This window comes from Parasteatoda tepidariorum, chromosome 9, assembly GCF_043381705.1.
Source record: "Parasteatoda tepidariorum isolate YZ-2023 chromosome 9, CAS_Ptep_4.0, whole genome shotgun sequence".
Classification (NCBI taxonomy): domain Eukaryota; kingdom Metazoa; phylum Arthropoda; class Arachnida; order Araneae; family Theridiidae; genus Parasteatoda; species Parasteatoda tepidariorum.
In genome coordinates, this window is record NC_092212.1 from 81,528,911 (window position 1) to 81,553,243 (window position 24,333).

The following is a 24,333-nucleotide window of genomic DNA, read 5'->3' on the forward strand; positions in this document are numbered from 1 at the left end:
AAGGGCGACTAATGGAACATAATTTACGAATTATCAGCACTGTATATATAGTAAAAAGTACTATGACCAATGAAAGAAAATGAAATCAACAACTCCGAGCTTATTTTTAAAAAACGAAAGAATATGAACTTACCAGATCTTCGAAGAGGTGATGTTGAATAATTCTGTGGCGCTGCAGCTTGATGACGCCAACTTGTGGGCGTTTGCCTGCCTGAACCAGCGGGAGGAGGGGTGCTGCCGCTAAAGCTTCGAAGTCTACCTCCAGTTGGGGGCGTCCCAATCGTAAATTGAACTGTAAAATAAAAAACTGCATCTTACTTCTGCAACAATTTAATACTATTGGTAAATATTTCTGTAGATATAAAAATATATGCTTAGTAATTAAGTACTCGAACAATGATTCTATTGTTTTGAACAATAAGTAAAGAATGTCACTGAAAAATGTATATGAAGACTTTCATTCGCAACAGAATTTAGAGGGGTTGTGGATGCACGAAGAATATGTTAAGTATGCTTCTAATCATATTGCTCAGTTCACATAAGTAATTTAATGATTGATATTTGCCCTACAGAACGTAAAATGTAAGGCTGTCATCCAAGCAGAAGAGGAGAGATATAGAAAAACTGTTCCATAATTTTTAAAAACTTTTTTTCTACTAATAATAAGATAATGTAATTTTGCAATCCGCATTTCAAATATATGACTTAATATTATTACTTAAGAGATTGGGCAGCTCCAAGGAGCACTGCAAATCGACCTGAGGTCTATTGCACCCTAACCCTATATCATGATTAATAACAAAGCTTTATAGCAGAAATGAAGTTCAATGAACATCTTGCAGTTCCCAGGCCTTAATGCAATGGCGCCCTAAATGCTCAAATCTTTGAGTGGAATAGACCTCGCAATCACAAAGTATATGTCAGGAAGTCTCCTCCTGAAGATGACAATCTCGACAAAGAGAATCAGATTCAATACCCATTCTTCTGATAGTGTAGTATTCAGTGAGAAGACCAATGATCTTCTCAAACTGTTCTTGTTTAACTTAAGAAGCTCTTTCTGTCGTACACTAGGACAGTCACGATACAGCTCTTTAGTTTGTCTCTGACCATTCGAGTTGCGCCCTTGCTCATGGGCAATTTTGCCATAGAGCTTGAATAATGTGGGAGATATTCTGTGCTGCTTCGTCAGCTAACTGATTTCCAAGAATGCTCACATGTTCAGGTATCCAATGTAAATATACCTTGTTATGAGTAGAGAGGTCACAGAGGCCGAGAAACACTCCCACACGAGTGAATTTACACCTCAATAGTGATTAGAGAGAGCAGTCTGACTGTCAGAGCATGCAAATAAGCATCGCAATACTTCTGACGCAGTTCCAAATATTCAAAATGGCAAAAATCTGTTAAACCAAAAGAATCAAACTTGCAAAAAAATCACATATGAAGTAATTCTTCACGTGAACGTCTCGTTAACGGGATTTAGAAAAAGCTTAAAAATTTTGTTCGATTTTAAGTTTTTGATTCACAGCAATGGTCTTGAGATAAGTAGAATTTTGTGATATTTGTGCAAAAATTGCATGCTTCTATTTTAAGACCTGGAAAACTGATACAAAAAACCCGGAATACAATAACCCCTGATTCACAAAGAAAACTTCATAGTGGAGTACCTGAAGGTGGAGTCATTGAGCTTAAGTCTGTTATTCGGAAAGGATCACTTCCAGAAGAGTTAGTTGAGTCTTTTCTATTCCTTTCAGTGTAAAGAGGGACAGAATCCTGAAATTAATAGCAAATTTTATTATAATTTCATAACATAATAATATTATTTGATAATTGGTACTTAAATACAAAATAAAAGAGTATTATTAAAAACTAATAATTTTTAAATTAAAAAGTACTTTTAAATTTTAATTTCTTTAAGCTGTTTTAAAAACTGTATTTTAGGCTGCCTTTAAAAGTTGAATCAAGTCTTTAACACAATTTTATCATGATGTCCTAGTAATTCCCCCTCAAATATTAGACCTTACAAAAATTAAATTATAAAAATTTGTAGCATTGTCTCACAAAAGTGTTAAATAATATATTTGCTTATGATAAAGTATAAAATATCAGATTTATAAATTTTTTTTAATAAGTGATGGAGGATTGAAAAAAGTTAAACATTTATGCTTTCTTGATAAAATCAAAACTGCCTAAACCCTTTGAGAAAATCAGCATTGTTTCAACAATTTTGAGTACAGATAACAGCCAGCTTGAAATACTTTTTTATGCATGAAAAATCATAAATAATGATAGTGTCATCTATAATAGTAATAAAAATATAATAGCATGTGGTAAAAAAACAAATAAAAAAACAATAGCACCTTGTAAAAAAAATATTTAAGACATTTAAAAGTCTTTGAATTCAATTTGTAAAGATTTCGAAAAACAAGAAAAATGGCTACTTTTTTTTTAATCTAAAAAATATCCTTTTTCATCATTTTATTTCTGAAGTTCAAAACACAATTAAATTCTATCATAGTTATTTAGTTTTGTCACTTTTCTGTTCTTACCCGTAAGCATTCTTAGTAATGGAAGTTTGACTTTCAATGCGTGGTAAAAGATGCAAGCATTTATTTAGTTATTCTTTTTTACAAATTCTGTTTCTTTTTAATATATTTTTTTATATGGCATATAGAACAATGTATAAGATTTTCTACAAGCAAAACTAAAGCTTTTTTCAATTCAAAACAAATGAAAATTATAATTACTATATCTATACACAGCAAACAGTAGTAAATATTATTGATAATATTTATGAAATTTAAATTGAAAAAAATTAAGTGAATAGCAAAAATATAAATTAATAAAATCAGGGGGGATTGTGAGGCCAACTCAAAAATCCTGAAAATTTCTTGAGTAACATCATTAATGAGGCATTTCAAAAAACTAATGTCTTTATTAATTTAAATCATTGATATTTTCACAACAAGAAATTCCAAATAAATAATATGAACCATAACTTAAATTGATAATTATCGAACCATAACTTTAATTGATAATTTAAATTGATAATTATTCACTTTTATCTCTGATCACATCTATTATTCTACCAGAAAAAATATTTACAAATGAAAGAGATTCCAAGTATAAATTCTAGTTCTAATATTTTTTAACAAAATATACAAGAATTTTTATACATAAATGCAATGTTCTTGAAATTTCTGGACCTTGGATTTCCGGAAATTTCCTTAATGCGGTTAGAGAAAAATCCGGAAATCTAGAACACAATCATCTCTGTATATACAACAAACAAGAGTAAATATTAATGAAATTTAAATTAAAAAAAATAAGTGAATATCAAAAATAATTAATTAAAAATTAACTTGAAAGTTAATATTAATTCAGTAAATATTAATTTTCAAGTTAACATATAGTATTATAAAGAAATTTTTTCTCTAAAAATGTTAACTTAAGATGTTTTACAGACAAAGTAAGTTATGCAGTTTTGACTTTTTTTTAAAAGAAAACAATCTTTATTCAAAATGTTTCCCATTAAATATTAATTTCAAGTTAACATATAGTACTATTAAGATATTTTTTCTTTAAAATTGTTAACTTTAGATGTTTTACAGACAAAATAAGTTATGTTGTTTTGATTTTTTTAAAATTTTTTTATTCAAAATGTCTCCTTACTCATTGTAAAAAAAATTTCTAAGATCAAAGAAACCACTACTTTCCCCTCCTCTCTTAGACATTTCAGAAAAATCCAAACCTTCAAAGTAGGAGATGTCCCAGGAGAAAGCATTGTCTTTGAAAATTCATATCCATCGAGTGGGGAGGATCCTGCTGTGTTCCGGAGGCTCTCTTTGTATGCATTCTTCTGAGTCGGAACAGGAACAGCATCCGCTAAATGGCTGTCCCCAATATTCTCTGAGATCTGCATATTGGAGGATGCTTGAGCAGCATCACTCTCCGATGATACCTGCATCATTTGATACTTAACGGCTTTAGCTGCCAGATTGATATTAGTTCCGTGCATAGCTTTCTTGAATGCTTTGTTGGTGACAGGAATTTTTGAAGGTGAACTAAAAACAAGTAATATAAAAATAGTGAATACCAGATTAGGTTAACAAAGAATTTTTTTTATTTTAGTTACTTTTTATTCAGTAATTAAAATTTTTTCTCCCATATAAAACTAAAATTAATTAATTAAATTTAATCAATGAATTAATAAAAAGTATTTCATTAATGATTTAAAATTTGAACAAGTTACATAAATATATATAGGGAGAGTGTGAATTAATAGTAGGAATTGAAAAGATAAAAGGCACGTGGTATCAGATAACTGTAAAAGTATAAATTTGGTGAAATGGACCACACGTGCTACCATGAAATCTTCTTTATTGAATTTATCTGACACAGAGAATAAAAAATTATTAAATAGTTAAATGTGCGCAATAAACAAATTTTTTGGTTCAGATAGAGCTATATGTTAGAAATCATCACTGATGTTATTTTTTAAATATGTGAAAAACTGAATTGCTTAAAGTAAAATTTAAAACAATGACTAATGTTTAACCAATCAGAAAATTGCATTTCGTTCTTCGCTCATCCCTATTTAATGAATGAATTAATGTTTGAAAAAACTGTATTTACATCAAGTGTCACCCACTACAAATTCAAAAAAGTGTATTTGTACTTGAGTGGACAAATAAAAAGTATTTTATTAACGATTGAAAATTAGAAACAAGATATAGGAAGAGTGTGAACTAAAAGTAGGGATTGAAAAAAAGAAAAAAAAGAGATAAATATTAATTACCATTTATTGGTTTAAATAAAACACAGCAATTTACAAATAATGTCGTATACAGTGTCTTTAATGTTCTCTTATGAACACTAAGTGTGACTTTTAATGTAATTATTTTAGCCACAAATTTAAATATGTTTCTGAAATTTAAATATAGTTTTGGGTAAATTGTTTCGGAAAATGTAGATCATTCGAGGATCAACCACCCCTTTCAATGACTGATTTTTCTCGTAACAGAGAGCGGTTGCACCTAATAAGTTTCACTGTAGTTAGCCATTTCATATTTTTGAATAAATTTCTTTTATTTTGTAAGCTTATTAAAGTAGCGATTACTTAATTTAGATTCATTAAACTTAAAACATATTAAAATCACATTTATTCTGATGCATTCTAGAGTAAGATTTTTCTATTTTAGTAATTTGTAAGTTTTTTTTTAACTCATTTCGAAATATTGCTCATCAATAAAACGTGTGCAATTAAATATAAAGTTAAACATCCTGCAATTAAAAAACAGTTTTGCAAAAAAAAAAGTAGTTTTACGAATTGATAAAATCCATAACGAAATATTCTACAATCATATAAAACTTTGGGTAATTTTCAATAATTTAGAACTCTATAGTGAGTTATTTCTAATTCCAAAACTAGTCAGACTTATTAAGGTTGTGTAGTTTCCAGATAAAAAAATCTTTGCTTTACTTTTAGTTAAGTTACTTTTACTTACTACGTCAGTTTTTTAAAACAAATGTCGCACATGCAGTTAGACATTAGTTAATATCCGTTTACTTTGGCACAACAAAGTGAAGAGTCATGATAAATTATGATCAAATTCGTATAGAATGTTATTTTACGGACAGTCACTGTGGAGTTGCCTTTTCAATAGATTTGTAAGCAGTCAACTTAAAAATAAAGCCAAAACAAATAATATTGTTTTTGTTATCACAAATTTTTTTTTAAAAAAAATGCATACTTTCTGAAAAATAACTTTTTTACTCGATTGTCAAGACATATAATTATTTTAATTGTATTTCAAAAAAATTTATATTAAGTAATTGAATTTAAATGCATCTATGAAGTAAAAACATTATACATGAGGAAAAACTGAAAAAAAATTGTCAAATTATTTCATCAAAAAAGTAACAATTACTCTGTTACTTATTAAATTAATTTATTCCATTAAAATGATTATTTTGTCAAAAAAGTAAAAGTTATTGAAAAAACCATTAAATTCCATTATTTCATTTAAACCATAAAACTATTTTGCCAAGAAAAATTTAAAATAACTTACACATTTGGATCACTAAGTTGGTGTTTGAGATGGCTATTTTTATTTTCACCTAAAATAATTATGAGAAATTAATCATCACTTTCATTAAATACGTATTAAGAATTAATAAAAACTTTCACTAGGAAATGCTTAAGATATATGCAAAGAGTCAAAAAAAGTTTGAGATATTTTAACTTATTATAAAAAGTTTAAAAGGACATTTAGTTTCAGAAATTTCAATTATTCATTTTATAATGCCATTAATCCATTTTTCTTCAACCTCTTAATTTAAAAGCTCAAGATAACTCAGCCCAAGATAATTAACATAATCAAAAAATTTCAACTGATAATTTTATTGAAACAAGAAAAAATTATTTATTAAATATAAATTAATAGTCAAATTTTTTTGCAGCAATAAATTCATATTCTTTTTTTTTTTGTTCTAATATATATGAAGTGACATTTTTTATAAAATATTCTTATTTCCATAAATCTTTTGTAAAACATGTCAAATTGCAATATGAATCAATCAAAAATTCCTTAAAGCTATTCAAAAAATTAAATTTTCAATAACACAAAAATTTAAACTTTATTCAAAGGAAATCTAATTTTTTTAATGTTCTTTTTAACAATAAAAATTGAAAAGATATGATAAAAAGTAAACAATGACACTTTTTTAAAATATGATATATTTACAATTAAAATAATTATTTTAAGGGGTCACAGTACCCAAGAAATGATCAAAATATCCACATTTTTCTTACTGCTTATAATAAAACTTCAAACTATTTCAAATGCACTGAAAAAAAAATCATTTTAAAAAAAGTTATGAATGATTTTAGATTGTCCTAAAACAGAAACTTGAACAGCAGACAAACTTTAAAGTGTCTTTTCGCATAGATAATAATTTTGTGTTTTAATCTTAATTAAATCCCTAAGGAATTTTTTCTATTAAAGATAAAGCTTTAAAGTAAACTTTTTTATCTTAAGTATAATACAGTTATTTAAAATATGCATGGAATAAGCATTGTATGACGTGTTACAATTTTTACAACATGTTATATATACCTAACAGGAATTTTTAACCTTTTTTTTCTACTTTTTTACTAAATAATCTGTAAAAATGTTCTTATTGATATATCAACAAATGAATGCACAAAATTGTTAAGATGAATACTGTAAGCATTATTTTGAAAATATGTTAAAATAAAAAAGTCTTAGNCAAACTTTAAAGTGTCTTTTCTCATAGATAATAATTTTGTGTTTTAAATTTAATTAAATCCCTAAGGAATTTTTTCTATTTAAGATAAAGCTTTGAAGTAAACTTTTTTATCTTAAGTATAATACAGTTATTTAAAATGTGCATGGAATAAGCATTGTATGACGTGTTACAATTTTTACAATGTGTTATACATACCTAACAGGAATTTTTAACCTTTTTTTTCTACCTTTTTTACTAAATAATCTGTAAAAATGTTCTAATTGATATATCAACAAATGAATGGACAAAATTGTTAAGATGAATACTGTAAGCACTATTTTGAAAATATGTTAAAATAAAAAAGTCTTAGAGATTTAAAAAAATTTATTTTTTCAATTTCTTTTTAAATTTTTAAAAGTTAATAATTTAACTATTTTTTGAAGATAAATTATTGATTATAAGCTAAATGAGCATGTACAGCATCCAAAATATGAATGATTATACCTTTATTTAAAAAAAAAAAATGTTGCAAGGGTACTGTGATCCCTTAATACGCTAGTTTTAGGATTTAATATGTAATGCTATAAATAAATTTAAAATGTTTTAATGATAGAAAACTTTTAACATTAACTTTGGAAAAGACCAGAGTTTGTATCTTGTCAGTGGCAACAGCAATGCCTGAATTTCATTATAAAAGGTGGGACATTTTGTAATGGAAAGAAAATAATCAAGGAAATAAAACATTGAAAGCTTACTGGGCAATGGAGGAAAAAAAAATTCTTTCTGTAAGAACATTGATTTTTAAACTATGAAAGCTAATTTTTTAAAGCAAATATCATGGTAATTTTACGAAAAATTTCTTTTTACTAATACAATTATGCAATTTAGTTATTGCTACAAAACAAAACCTACCTAATTTTGATTCATCAGGAATATTTGAAGGTACAACAACAAAATCCTAAAATAAGATTATAATATTATAAAGATATAATTGTAAATATAAGTAGTAACATAATATTAACACAAATATTTGTTTATTAAAACAATATCACCACAGATAAAAATTTGCTTGTCACAATATATTTAAATTAAGTTTGGTGTTTTTGTCATAAAAAACTGCTGTAGTTGGACAATCCTATACTTATTATTGTTCATGGATCTTCAAATCTTAGGGGCCTAGTTCACCGGAACCTAAAAAATTATAGCTGAATATTCTTCTTTATTTCTGTTTTAATTTAATTAATCTGTTTCTCATAAATTTTAAAAAAATTTGAATGTTTTTGAAAAAAGTATTTATTTATTTATCTTTTTTTACTTAAAATCTGACTAGAATAATTTTAAAAACTATTTTCTCACTAATGTGAATACTTTGAATCAGAAAATCCTGATAGTATTTGTCTTAATGGAATTACTTAAAAAAGAATGTTTGAATACTATCCAGGCTTTTAATATGATTTTAGCTTGTATGCAATTGTCTATACATTAAATTTGTTCCCCATTTAACTCGACTACTTTATAAGATAATGTTTAGTTAATAATCTACTTATCACTCAATAACATTCTGAATTTCAATAACTTTGTAGATCCTTGCCGAGTACTAAATTTATAATACCATTAAAGTTAAATATATTTTCTTAGAAATTAAATTTTTTTTGTAATAATAACACAAATAGTTTCTTTCAAATAAAGATAATAAAGATAGTTTGCAAAAACATTTATTATTTTTCTTTGTGTTTCAAATTTTAACAAATTTTGCAACTTATAGTGTAAGTAAACCTCAATGAGAATAGTAAAACACTAAGCTGAATAATTGTTGAATGTTGTATAAATATTTACTGAAATAAGTGAGATGAAAAAATATGTTTTTAGATTGTTGAACAACCGATTTCTACTTATAAGATAATGTTTAGTTAATAATCTACTTATTACTAAATAACGTTCTGAATTTCAATAATTTTGAAGACCCTTGCCTATATTTCATTAAAATTTAAATTTTTCTTGTAACAGTAACACAAATAGTTTTTTTAATTTTTTTTTCAATATACATTTTAATAAAGATGAGTAGCAAAAAAATTTATTAATTTACTATGTGTTTCAAATTTCAACACATTTTTCTACTTTTTCAACTTATAGATTAAGCAGACCCTAAAATGAGGATAGTAAAACATTAAGTTGAATATTTGTTGAATGTTGTATAATGCCAAAATAATTGAGAAGATGCAACCAAAAAAAAAAAAATGCTTTTAGATTGTTGAACAACCGATTTCTAGATCTCTGAATCCACGGAAGATAGCTCATAAAATTAAAATTTTTTTCAATATATTTGATTAGTTCAAGTCAGGGTTTTGCCAAAAGGAGGTCAATCATATTAAGGTTTCATAACCAGAAAATTTGGAAAACCGCTGATCTACTGCGGACCTAGCTTTTAACTAGGCAGAGTAATTTTTTCTGGCTCCAGAAAATTTCTTCTACTATGAGCTCTGAACTAAACCATAGTAAAAAATCATGGAAAAACCCTGGTTTGATTTTAATATAATTTTTGGAAAATAGTATTACCTGTTCAATGGCCATGGGTGGGGAATATCTCTGTTCTTCTGAGTTATTGAGTGAGGGTGAGAGGGAGGAGTTACTCTGGGCCATATCTTCACCACCCACCTCCCTTTCCCAGCTGTGAGTAGCAGAAGAACTATAAGGAGAAGTAGGGGTACAAGGAGACACTGATCGCCTTATAGGAACAGGTACTGGAGAACCTGATCAAAAAGAAAATACAAAATTATAGACATAAATTTTTATTTCGAAAAAACCTGATATAATGTAAAAGTTCTAACATAAAGTAATGCATTATACAGAACAACTACGAATGTTTTGTATGTCTACAGCAAGGAATAAGAGGATTTATTTACTTAGATTGTAAAGATAACAGTGGGGTAGATATGTCATGTTTCAAGAAAAATTCTTAACTTTACAGGATTGTATAAAAAAATTTCAAAATAATAATAACATTAAAACTATAATAATGTTATTAAGTACAAAAAGGACAAAAAATAAATTTTAATAAAATATTAGAATAAAATAAAAATTTTTAAAAATCGTTTTTAACAGCATTTATTAAAGGAGGTTAAAAAATAAACATCGGCCTCAGAAAGTTGATTTAAAAAAATTGGATTAATATAATTTTGACACAGAATTCTATTATAAGCCATAAATACTTACTACTGCGAGGAAGTGCTTTCAGAAATGGATGGTTGTACAACTCCTCTGAAAAAGATTTTTAAAAAATCAGCATCAGATCACATTTTTTAAAACATTAAAAAACTATTCCTATTAAAAGAATAGTACATTTAGAACAAACATACGGAACTGCTTCAAAAATCAGCTTAATCAACTTTTGATTTTTAACATGTTTGGAAATTTGGATATGTCACAAAAATACATACAAGCTCAGTTTAATAGTTGGTATTTGTGCAAATTGTCCTCTTCTTACAGCATGTAAAATATTTTACATCTGACATTTGGAAAAATCACAATAGTAAGTAAATAAAAAACTTGTTTTAATAGTATGTATGCATTGCAAGTTGCCCTCACTGTATATTACGTAAAATTTTCAGATATAAGACATTTCTAATAGTCACAAACACATGGATAAACTTCTTTAAATTTTTAAGACAATTTGATATTGCTTGTATTAATACATAAATTAATTAAAACTAAATTACATTCAATTAATTATAACTAATTAATTAAACTTTATAAAATTTAAGTAATAAAAAATTGAACTGTAACCAAATGATATAAATACTGAATTTATTGTGACACACAAATGTAAAGAAGAAAAATAAATGAATTCTCTCCAAAAAAGGAAGTACAGCCCAGATAAGACGGATGGCTTTAATTAAGTGCAAAAAAAGGAATTTAAAAAAGAAAAATATCTTCAAAAATTATCAAAACAATAGAGAGTAATTATAAAATCCCTACCAACATCCATTCTGTCTTTGGCATCTCTTTTCATTAAATGCAACAGTAAGTCTGTTAATTCAGGTGATGTTCCATTTGGTATGCTACAAATACAATACATCTTTTTTATAAATGCCTAAAAATTTCTATGTAAAGTTTTTGTTAAAAAAAAAAGAGTAAATATTGTAACTTTCAAAAAATATTATGTAAAATAAATGTTGAACTAAATTGTACTTTGAATGGTCATTAAATAATGAGCTAGAAAACTAAAACAATGGTTAAGTTAACTGATTTTCAAAATATAAAGAAATTTTTTATTCTTAAATGTAAAAACAAATAAATAAAATTATAAATTTGCTGGTAAAATTGGGTTAAAATACTATTTTAAATGTAGGTTAACAGTTAAATAAATAGAAAGGTATATTGATAAGGTGAAATATTAATTAAAAAACTCGTGTGAAAGCACTCATATTAGAGTAAGTCATATAAAAATTGCAGCTTGAAAGTAGTTTAAGAACCATTTAATATTTGTTTTTGTCAGTTAAAGAGTAGAACATAAAAGTATCCATAAAATCAGCTATTGATTTTTTTTTAAAACTTTAATGAGCTGGAAAACTGAAAAAAAAGAAAAAAAAAAAAACAATGGTTAAGTTAACTGATTATCAAAATATGAAGAAAATTTTTATTCTTAAATGTAAAAACAAATAAATAAAGTTATAAATTTGCTGTTAAATTTGGGTTAAAATACTATTTTAAATGTAGGTCGACCATTAAATAAATTGAAAGGTATATTGATAATTTGAAATATTAATTAAAAAAATTGTGTCAAAGCACTCATATTAGAGTAAGTCATATAAAAATTGTAGCTTGAAAGTAGTTTAAGAAGCATTTAACATTTGTTTCTGTCAGTTAAAGAGTAGAAAATAAAAGTATACATAAAAACAGCAATTGATTTTTTTTAAAACTTTGAAATTGGACTTTTAAACTAGAAATGGAGTTATAACACCAAGCTCATGAACTAACGTGGTACAGATATTGGTAACATGACGCGTGAATAATAATAGTATATTCAACTACATTGGAATTTTTTTTAACTTTAACCTTTAATGCTGAATGAGAAAAGTTTTAGGTTATTGTTAAATAAATATGCCAGAAGCTTAACCCCTTTCTAATCAAAGCCAAACTCATACTAAGTGGGAAAAAAAACAATATTTTATGATGCTAGATAACCCCAAAAAATTATTTTCATAAATGTAAAGAAAATTTAATAAATATTAAGTTTATTTGAAGTTATTATGCTTGTACTAAGCAACTTATATTGATTCAAATTGATCTAACATTTTTGAACCGAAATCTAAGTAATACTTCACAAATCTAAAATTGATGGGGCGACAATGTTTTAAAAAACCTTTTGCTGTCCCAGAATTTTTTATCATACATTTATACGTATATATATACAATAACCATGGTTAAATATGCTAAATAATTTAAGCCATCTTACATTTGAACAAAGATTTTTTAACCAAGGTTTAAAAAGTGTTATTAAAAATAGTTTTAGAATAGTTCACATACCTTGGAGCTAAGTTAGCATTTTTCTCATAATAGTGTTTTAGTTGTTGAGGATTAGGAGCCTAAAAAAAAGAGATAAATTAGAACAAAATATAAGAAACAATTGAATTATAAAAAATAAAATCTATTGGAAAATTGAAATTGTCAGACAATTCAGAAGTAGATGAACATTAAATTTTGAAGGAAATTACTCTTATTAAGAAAACATTTGGTAGATTTTTTTAAAAATTTATTTATTCAATATATCATCCGTTTTATCAGACCAGATTGGATAAAAACCGGATGTTAATATACTTACAAAAAAATAATTATAACACTCTCCAAAATGTATGTATTTTTTAATTTAATAATAAGTATCTTTTAAACTAAAAAGTTAAACTATCATTCAAATAAAAATTTAAGCTTTTTCATTCCAGTTGCTTATGGGGAAAATAAGGAGAAAACATAAGGACTAGGTTTTGACCAGATAATGTCTGCAAGAGTTGATTTTGAATGCAAAATTGTAATTTCTCAAATCCTACGGAGAAAATATTTCATGTGTATTAAAAAAGAACACGCTTGATCACCCTTAATAATATGTTATTTAATGATATAAAATAAACATATTTTCATCATATTTTAAAGTAAACTACCAGAATAAAAGCAATGGATAATCATGTTTTTATAATGAATTGATGTAATTTCTTAACTATATGCAACACTTCAAAAGATTAAAATGTAAGCAAAGTTTAGAAATGTTTACTATAAGATATCAAAGGTGAAAAATGAGAATTCTATTTTAAATATTCTGCAAGAGTCATGGCTGTTACTTATCTAGAATGAAAGAAAACATTTGTGACATATACATGCTATTAACAATTAAAATTTTTGATCATTGTATAAAATTTCACATGTGAAATATGTAACCAATATGCATGATATGTATATTCAAGAGAGAAAAAAAATTGGTACTATTTGTTTCTCCAAATGAAAAAGAAAAGAAATAAACAATCAAACAGTTTTTTTGGGGGGAGGGAGAGGGGTTAAGTAACAGTCCTGTTGAGTAATTTTTAATATGATTTAGCTTCATTATCAATGAAAATTATGACAAACTATACATTCAAAAGGTTTGAAAGAATACATACTGCAATTTTTCTATTTATTTCATTCAAGTTTCATTTCCCTAAATTTACAGGATATAGCATTAAGTTTTATAAAATACATATCAGTTTTTTAACTTAATGATTGAGACATCTTGATCATTGCTAACCCTGATATTTTAATAAAAATAATTTTGTAAAAAAAAAGACTCTTATTACATAGAAATTTATAAGTTATATGCAAAATCATATCATACAACCAAAAATCATTCATTTTAATTTGCTTACTATACTTTACGTGTTCTGCAGAAAATCAAAAAGAGGAATTAAATAGGTAAGTCTTGTCGTTTGATATTAAAATAAATTAAGACTGAGCAATATAAAGAAAAACAATCAATTACAAGATAATCATGAGAGAATTGGCTTCCTTAGAATAAGAATGATCTTCTTTGGAGAGCAAAACTGTTGCAAAAAGAATTTGAAGCAAAACTATTGCGTTTCTATTTTATTCTATACAGAAGTGAAGAAACAAATGATTGTATGAAATTGTAAAAAAAAATTCTTTAACAGATTTTAGAATTCTACAAAAGTATTGAATAAACTTTTTTCCACTGCTATATTCATTAAAACAGATTAATAGAAGGAATGGAATAATTTATAACAATTTTTTTGCTAACTAAATAATTAATGTTATAAAACCAAATATAAACATTTATAAATATAAAATTAATTTAAATATCAGAAGCAATAGAAGCATCAAAGAGTGGATCTAAGCTTTTACCAGGTACCCAATCGTATTAGCTATACCCAGATGCAAAGGAAGATATATTGGTTCATTAGTATATTATTAGTTGCTGCAATGAGAAAAAACAAATGGAATGGTTTAAAAAATTTAAACCATATCCTTAGAGAAAACCTTGTTATAAATGCAAAATAAATGTGAGAAAATGAGTCCAGAATACCATTTGATTTTTACAAAGAAACAAAAGGAATAACTGAACGGAATTCATTAAAAAAATTAGATAAAATTTCCTCAAAGAGTTTCTTCGAAGAGAACCTTGCACATGCTATTACCACGGATGAGAAAATCTGGTTGAAATGCAGTTAGTTAAACTGATGAAATTTTTTACATTACCTGTTAGAAATTCTTTTAAAAGATGCATCTAATTCCAAAAAATTAGGTGAACGAAAAACTGAACACACTTATAGAACAGGGTAGGGTGCGTAGCCAGATTTTACAACGAAAAAATAAGTACCTTTTAAGTACTTCTTAAGCACTCAAAAAATATTTTTAATCACTCACCAAAAAAAAAAAANTGCTTCCGTCTAAAAAAAAAAAAAAAAAAAAATCATATTTAGGATCTATGCAGTATTAAAAATTATTATTCTTATTATTTAACGTTCTTAATTTATAAACATAAAATCAATTAAATTCAAAAACATTTTTAAAAACTTTATATAATCGTGATAAAATAACTAGTTTCTGATAAATATAGCAGAAAAAATTGTGAAAAATCAAGCATTTTTTTGTAATTTAGAGCAATCAGCATGGGAAAAAAAATCTCTATTCAAAGAAAATTAAGCACATTTTACAAACCCCGCAAAAAAGCACCTTTAAGGGCTTTTAAAAAAAGCACCTTTAAGCACTTTTTAAAAATGCTATGTACCCTATAGAAGTAATTAGCAATCACTATTTTATTTTGGTACATTCATGAAACCCGATTCACAGTGAGAGGATAACTTCTATTAACTTGTATGATAAAAGGGAAGCACATGTGCAATAAGTAAATAATCATCTAAGAAATTTTATTTTCATTCTAATTTTTTTTAAAGAACTGTTGTTCTTTTGTTCAACCTTTGATTTCTCACTTTCTACTTATATTTAAAATAAAAAATTGCATGGAATATTTCAAATTTTAAAAAGTGTTCAATTCAAAGAATGCTTTGAGCGTAGAAAGAAATATTAAGCTACAATCCAAAATATTTTGAAAAATATTAAATACATGATAAACGACAAGAGTTCTAAAAGTACAGTATGCTGAAGATAAGGATAACAAAGAAAATACTTATAAGAAGTCTAAATGAATTAAAATAATGAAGACAATATAGATGGAGAAAAATGTAGATAAATTAAGATAAGATAACAATAGGTAAGATAAAAAGAGACAATGAAGATCAGAACAATGCAAAGAAAATAAGACAATAACAAGAATGATCCAATGAGAGAGAAATGCATTTGTAAGAAAAAATGATGATAAACATAATTTCTAAATTACAATAAAGATCATGAGGATAAAAGAAACAATGAACTATAATGATGTATAAGAGACCAAGACCCATTAATAAGAATAATGAAGATAAAATAAAACCAAGATAATTTTTTTTTAGATAAATCAAGTGTATGAAGATAAGAACAATGTAGATAAATGAAGAGGATGAAGATAAAAACAATGTAGATAAATCAAGAAGATTAAGAAAAGAACAATGTAGATAAATCAAGAGGAAGAGGATAATAACAATGTAGATAAATCAAGTGTATGAAGATAAGAACAATGTAGATAAATCAAGAGGATGAAGATTAGAACAACATAGATAAAATAAGAGAATGAAAAATGATACTTAGACAATTGCATAAGAACAAATGAAACAAAAAATGGTTCAACAAGGTGCGTAGCCAAATCTTTCAACAAGAAATAAGCACTTTTTAAGCACTCAGAAAATATTTTTAAGCACTACATACATTAATAAAATACAAAATAATTTTCAAAGACTTTACACCATCATGATAAAATAACTAGTTTCTGTCAAAGAACTCATTTCTTGATTATATTAGCCACCATAAAAAGATCGAGAGATTTTTTTGGTTCGATAATGGGTGGAAAATGAAGCCCCAAACTGAGAATATCTAGCAAAATGCAACAGAGTTGCACAAGAGAGTGCTAAAATCTCACGGAACTCAGCTCAGTCATGCAGATTTGCAACTATTTCATCAAACATTTAAAATGATTGCCGCTTTCATACGCTACGGATCGACAATAGGGCAAAATGGATTGTGGTTGAATAAATTATGAAAACGTTGAATAGAACAACGTGAAAAACAAGCTTTTGCATAATATCAGCCGAAAATCGACATGTTAAAGGAAAAAAAATCTTATTTTTGAAAAATCAAGCAATTTTTAAACAACACCCAAAGATAAAAGCACCTTTAAGCGCTTTTAAAAAACGAAAATCAAAAATAAGCACCTTTTAAAAACGCTACGCACCATGTTTAATGAGAGAGAAGAATTTGGGATAAAATGGTTAACGACAAAACTTACCATGGTAAACCTACATAAATACTTATACAAGCTAGTTACCATAAAGGGGGCTTTCCCAGTGAGGCATTGATATACAACAGTTCCAATGCTCCATAAATCTGCTTTGGCATCATATTTTAATGACATTATTACTTCAGGAGCCTAGAAGAGATACATCAGAATTAAAAACATTTCATAACAAAAAAAAGGACATAATATAGCAATTATTTTTGAAATAGAAATGTTTGACTAAAGCTTTCAAAAAATGAATCAATGGTCAACTGAAAATGAACAATAATAAGGCTTCCTAAAACTGGAATTTATAAAACTTCCTACGTATCACTCCGCTTATGTTTCGCTTACAAGGGGATGTGTGAAAAGGCTTTATATTCTAATAAGTTTTATTATCATGATTTGTGTTAAAATTTACAATTCATGATAGTTAATATCACAACATAAATAAAGTGTAAGGTTTGTCTTGTTTTGAGTATCATCCCTTATTTGGATAGATATGTGTTCACTGTTTGTAATTTCTTGGGTAGCATGTTGCAGGACATAGCAATATTGCGGCGTCTTCGGAATTTAATTTGCTGTTAATTTGGTTGAAATTTAAATTGAAAAAAATGTGTTATATTGTAAACACAGCAAGTATCATATTAATGGCCGGAATAGCCTGGTTGGTAGGGCACTGGGCCCATGCCCAAGAGGACCTGGGTTCGATCCCTGAGGGCCAAAGACTCCCTGTGACTGGGTAAATGGTGACTGACGCACGTTAAATCTGTCGAAACACAAAGTCCTCTATGATCCCATAACAAATCATACCTCTGGGGGTGCTGATTCAGGAGTTTCCTTGTCTTCTGGATTGGTTCAAAATTACAAGGCCCCGAAGTTGAACATTAGTAGTCGTAAATCCAAGATTGGGTCGGTTATAATATAAAATAAAAAGCATAAAAATATTGGATGACACACTTTCTCAAGCTTAGTTATAAAAATCAATCGGAAGCATGAACCCGGAAGCCTTACGATAAATTTTAACTACTAATGCCACCTGTGCTTAGCTTTACACGATCAACCACTTATGTTTAAATATGAAGGAATATAAAAAATCAAATTACATGAAAGCAAATAGGAGGAATTTAATTTTACAATATATAGAAATACAGTAGAGTCTCGAAAATCCGAGGTAATTGGGGCTGACACTACCTCGGATTACTGAAAACTCGGATTTTCCGAAAAAGTAGAAAATTTTTAATAACTACAAATGAAATTAAATAAAATGATCATATTACCTTAAAATCCTTTATTCTTTAGTATAATGACATAAAAGATTCTTTACAATTTAAAAAAAATTGTCAATTTTTTGTTGCTTCAGTATATTACTTCTCTTTGTTGATGCGATAGTCAGCCAACGCTTCAAAAGCAAAACATCTGCAGGGGTGGCTTCAGTTTGTTGTTCTACATGTTTTAAGGGATGAGATGGAGCGTTATCTAAAAACAAAATTGCTTTGCAAGGCAAATTTTTTTTTCTCAATGCCTTCCGTGTTTCTGGAACAAAATGTTCTGAAAACCATTGTTTGAAAATGTCTCGATTCATCCATGCTGGTAACTAATGTACTGGTAAGGCTTCTTTAGTGATGTTTTTTAAGGCTCTAGGTTTGGCAGATTTCCCAATCACAGTCAGTTTCATTTTATGATTTCCAGATGCATTGACGCATGCTAAAATGGTTAATCATTCCTTCCGTTTTTTGTGACCTGGAGCTGAATTTTCCTCTTTTGAAGCAAGGGATTTTGAGGATAACATCTTAAAGTTCAAACCTGTTTCGTCACAGTTATATAACTGGTCAGGTGTGAGCTTTTCCGTCAATATAATGTCTTCAATCCGTTTTTGAAATGCCTGCACAGCTGACGTATCTGCCGAGAGTATTTCACTGCAAATATTTAGTTGACGTACATCATATAATTTTTTTTCCCAACGGTCTAACCAACCAACGCTTGCTGCGAAATCTTCTTCTCCTTCTTTGAACTGATTTCTGAAAACACAGCTTTTTCCTGAAGAATAGGGCTACTTATAGGAGTACCTTTGCTACGCTTTTGGTTGCTAGGGGGAAAATTTGGCACCTCGAATTAAGCGGAACCTCGGACTTCTGAGACTCGAACTTTCGAGACTCTACTGTATATCAAAATGTTGAACTTTATTTTGAACTCCAGAACTTTATTTTGAAGAGAGTTTAAAATTATCAGTCATAATAGTAAGAGTATGCAAAAACTTCGTAAGTATGCAAAAACTTACAGCACCATAAGCTTACATTTTTGGAAAAACTTCTGTATAGTTCAGTTTGCAACATATAATTATTATTTTTACTGTAAGCGGTCATATTTTATTAAAAAAATCTCTTCAGAGTTATGCATTGTTGCTTAGACATGAAAACTAACCTTACTGTTCCGTAATTTTTGACTTCCAACCAAAACTTGCCTGACAATGAGTAATGTTTTTTTGTTAAAGTTTTCTTCCTTCTCCTTTTAATCCTTTAAATATCATAAAAATTGTAAAAGGAAAAAACTTCATAAAAAATTAAATTATTTTAGAATAGAATAAAAACTTATATAACTGACGTGATATAAGCAGACTACTTAGAAGTGGGCTAAAAATTACTCAAGTTATAACTTTACTTATCGAAGGAATCACCTTTATCAAGGATGTCCGCTGAGCCGGAAGAACCTATTGTTTAAGAATTGATTTTAAAGAATTTTTCTTAAAAAATATCACTCATTCTTGCCAACTATAGCGATCAATACCTATAAAATATCTTGTTCGATGATCGCTGAAAGTTTATCCAAAGAGATAACACAGCAATGCATTAAAAGTTTTTTTCTAGGAATATAGTGCGACTATCAGAACTACTCCAGACACCAGTCGCACGCCGTGGCAGGTACTATGGTTACGAGAAAAGTCGCTTCAAATAGGGGGTGAATAGTTTTGTTTGATCTTGGCATAGGTCAGCATGAGTAAACCAATTGACACCTTCATTCCTCCAGTGCACTCCCATTAGAAATGTGCTCAATTCGTTACTATAGCAGCAGGCAGCTCCAGACTTTTAGTCTGGAGTTCTCCTCAAAGCTGCACAACACAATAATGTAATTTTAAAACAAATAAAATCTCTTACCATGTACATTGGGGATCCACATAGAGTAGCTGCCATGACTCCTTCGTTAAGAAATCTAGCGAATCCAAAATCAGCTATTTTTAGGGTGATTTCTTCAGGGGGTGGATTAGGCTTTCCAGAGTGGCACAGAAGAATATTTTGGGGTTTGAGATCTCTATGAACCACTTCCATTTCTTTCAAGAGAACCATAGCTTCAGCTTTAAAACAAAAAGGTATTTAATATGTACTGAAATAAATATTCACATAAAAAATCTAAACAAAACATATATTCTTTGTTGGATAACCCATTTTCTGGGGGGATTGTGAGCTCAATTCAAAAAAATCCTGAAAATTTCCTGAGTAAAATCATTTATGATGCATTTCAAAAAATTTATGTCTTTATAAATTTAAATCATTGATATTTTCAAAACATAAAATTCTAAATAAATTATATGCAGCATAATTTAAATGAATAATTATATTTAAGCTTACTTTTATCTCTCATTACATTTATTATTCTAGCAGAAAAAAAATATTTACAAATGAAAGAGATGCCAAGTATAAGTTCTAATATTATACAAATTTTTTATACTTTATGTGATTTTTATACTGGACCTTAGATTTTGCGAAATTTAGAGAAAAATCGGGAAATCCAGATTTTTTCCAGAGCACAATCATCTCTGTTTATCAGACACTCTTACAGACTCACAATAAAAGCCTACACAATATGTATCATTATTATTACAGCTGTTGTGAAACTACTGTTGTGACGAGGATTCTAAAATTTCACTGCTTTATAACTACAACTATTTTTTTAGCAATTTAATTCATGGTTATTGTTCATGCACATGGGTGCAACTCTAAAAAAATTTCAAGACCGAACTTATTTTTGAATTAATTATCGTGGCCTCTATATTAAATCAATAATTTGTTTATTTCTTAAAATAAATAAATATTTTTCTCTATAGCAATTGCAACAATAAGATCTAACCTTGTATATCTCTTTTGCACTAATCACCAAGTAAAATTACTGATATAAATCAATAACTTTTAAAAAAAAAAAACTATTTTTCATTTCACCATTAATTTTATCTTAACTCCATAAATTTCTTTAAAAAAATTTATTTGTAATTTAGCATTTCAGAAGATCAGAGGAAAGTGTAAACTAAATCAGATTTTATATTCAACAATAGTACACAATTTTGTTTACACAAGCAAACATTGAAGTTTAATCTATCATATTCTTTCATTGAGGCGTGACAATATTATTTGATCCTTTAGCAATAAACATAAAATTACACAATTTATATGTTTTTAATATAAAATATTTGTTACATTCTTAAAGAAGAATAAAGAAAATTTAATTTAAAAAAAATTCAGATGGATGGAATTCAGTCCACTGAGTTTTTTTTCTCAAGACTGATTTCAGTCCCCTGGACTGAAAAGTGGCACCCATGTTCAAGCATTTGAAAAATCAATTGTGATAGTCCCCTGATGAGGCGAAAATTTTGATTTTTCTACATAATCCTATTCCCTAATATTCGAGGTTCAACTGTATACTGTAAATCAATGTTTCTCAATGTGTTTAATATTTCTGCTTACCAAATGGGATGATAGATTTTAAATACTATTTCTGCATTCATCACTTTGTGCATAAAGCTGAGAGCTAAGTTCTAAATATCAATTACAGAATCTCATTAACCTTAGTTCATAATAGTATTATTTATGTAATTTGCACCAAAAAACAATAATTGTAAAACGGTTAATAAGATCAGACACAGATTTAAATAACTTTATCTTAAAATGAAACATAGAATTACGTTGCTCTAAAACTACTGATACAGGGATGAGAGTAGTCAGAAAGAAAAAAAGAGGAAATCCAAGAATATATATATAAAAATCGCACTTTTTTTGTCAAATTTTTGTTTAAACTTGTAATCCATGTGATTATAAGTCCCGATATGAGGCTTTTAAATCACGTGAATATGAAACTCTACATCGAATTTAAAAAATGCGAAAATACAAATCATGATGCGTAATTTTTAGATCAAGATGCATAATTTTAAAATCGCGCGATATTACAACCGCAAAAACGAATCACGACATTGGATTTTAAGCTCGCGTAGCTACATAGGGTTTTAAAAGCTCGTAAATACAAATCGCGATATTGGTTTTTTAAATCTCGTAAATAAGAATCGCAATGTACAATATTTAAATGGCCTGAATAAGAATCGCAACGTTCAACTTTTAAATCAGGTAAATACGAAAATCGATGTTTGATAATAAAATCGCGATTTTAAAAATGCAAAAATACAAAACACGATATTAGATTTTTAAATCTCGTAAATACGAGTCATAATGTACGATATTTAAAAAGCGTAAATAAGAATTGCAATGCGCAACTTTTAAATCAGGTAAATACGAAAATCGATGATTGATATTAAAATCGCGTGAATAAAAATCGAGATATTTGCAGAGTCTGGACTTGGGATTTCTAAAAGGCTTGTTTGAATTGTTTTTTGTTTACACAATAAATAAAAATTTACAAGATTAATTGAATGAGCAAATAAATATTTTCACCACAAATCCACCTCTATTTTTTTTCGCTTTTTTGTTTGCTTTCTCTCCAGAATACAAGAAGCAGTGACGTCTAAATTACGAAAATACGAGCTATCCCGCCGATGGATAAAAAATACGGAAAATCTTATTTTCTGTCCGTGAAATCGGAGAAAATAGCTAATACTATAAGTAAACATGCGGAAGGATTAGCAGCTAGGACGTAGTTTGAATTTCCTGTTTTTCTTTGAAAATCGTAAATAAGTATAATAATTTGACTTCGACTGAATTTTTTTTTTAAAAAAAGCGGGATATTTATAAATGAATAAAAAAAAACCCTAACTTTTAGAGAATCTGAGTTCTTGATAAAAAGGCTGAAATTCGAGAGACAAAAGCGAAAAAAATCTCATCCCTGTATAAAGGTCAACCAGTTTTATCCCAAGGAAATGATTTTTAGAGAAACTTCAGAGGGAGGAATGAGGACTTCAATAATTTCGCTCAGCGGAAAATTAAATTCCTCATAAAATATTTTAACTTGTGCAAAAAAAAATTTCAGCTGAAATTAGCGGAAAAAATGAAAAAATCTGAGAAAAAGCGGAAATCCGCGAATCCGCGGAAGAATCTCATTCCTGTACTGATAAAAAAATACAATCCTCTTAAACTCTTCATTTAGAAAACAAACAAAATCAAAAACGTAATAATAATCCTTAAACTAGGGATATAAAAATATTTATAGGAAACCAAAAGGAAAATTAATGTGGGAAAACTGGATCCTACCCTATGATTTTCCAGCCAATAAAAATGTATTGAGAACAATGGAAAACTACGACAACATCATTATATTTTAATATATAATAAGATACTTACCTATTTGTCTCAGGAATAGTCTAATAGTATCTTCACTAAGACTACCCTTAACTGGAAAATATGAAGAAAAAAAAAGATAGTCAGTCACATATATACATGATATAAAACAACTAAAGTCAAAGATAAATAGTTTACTCACTATTTAGGTACTCAGCCAAATCACCTCCATTACAATACTAGAAAAAAAAAGAAAGAAAATGTTTAGTAAGTCATTATTTAAATTTAAAAGAATTATAAACTTTCACAAAATCCTATCGTTAGGCAACAGAGAAAAGTTTCATAAAATTGTAACATGCTCTCAGTGGATACCAAATTTTACATTTGTGAAGATAAACTTCATGTACATGCAATGATACTACAGAGTGGTCACTTGGATAATTTCTGATTTGCTTATCCCATTTTTTTAAAAATTTAAATTTTATAAGCATTGTTCATACCTCTCCTTTGCCTTAATCAGCAAAAATAAGCAAGTTCAGCTAGTTATCGATTAGAATGTTTGCTAAGGATACATGAAAAACCAATATTTCTGATCGGATCAAGGTTGCAAATGATTCGTGCAGATGATTCAGGTTTTTCCCCAGTTGTTTAAAGGGTAGCACTATTGATGTTAGCTAGCTT

The 24,333-nt window shown here is 27.6% G+C and overlaps 1 protein-coding gene across 5 annotated transcripts in view; it reads right to left on the reverse strand.

The window, feature by feature from the left end:
• Positions 1-24,333, reverse strand: part of LOC107451173 (serine/threonine-protein kinase unc-51-like protein Atg1) — a 67,188-nt gene that overhangs the window by 25,780 nt on the left and 17,075 nt on the right. For 4 of the 5 annotated variants that reach the window (XM_071185374.1, XM_071185373.1, XM_071185372.1 and 1 more), the window contains exons 4-16: positions 23,855-23,891; positions 23,716-23,766; positions 20,314-20,510; positions 17,210-17,311; positions 12,778-12,836; positions 11,227-11,309; positions 10,465-10,509; positions 9,808-10,001; positions 8,164-8,209; positions 6,072-6,120; positions 3,752-4,064; positions 1,668-1,773; positions 134-292 (exon numbers count right to left, since the gene is read on the reverse strand). In XM_071185374.1, coding sequence (XP_071041475.1) covers positions 134-292; positions 1,668-1,773; positions 3,752-4,064; positions 6,072-6,120; positions 8,164-8,209; positions 9,808-10,001; positions 10,465-10,509; positions 11,227-11,309; positions 12,778-12,836; positions 17,210-17,311; positions 20,314-20,510; positions 23,716-23,766; positions 23,855-23,891 — 1,441 coding nt within the window. Of the gene's footprint in view, positions 1-133; positions 293-1,667; positions 1,774-3,751; positions 4,065-6,071; positions 6,121-8,163; positions 8,210-9,807; positions 10,002-10,464; positions 10,510-11,226; positions 11,310-12,777; positions 12,837-17,170; positions 17,312-20,313; positions 20,511-23,715; positions 23,767-23,854; positions 23,892-24,333 lie in introns of all 5 variants that reach the window. The other variant, XM_071185370.1, reaches the window with a different exon arrangement.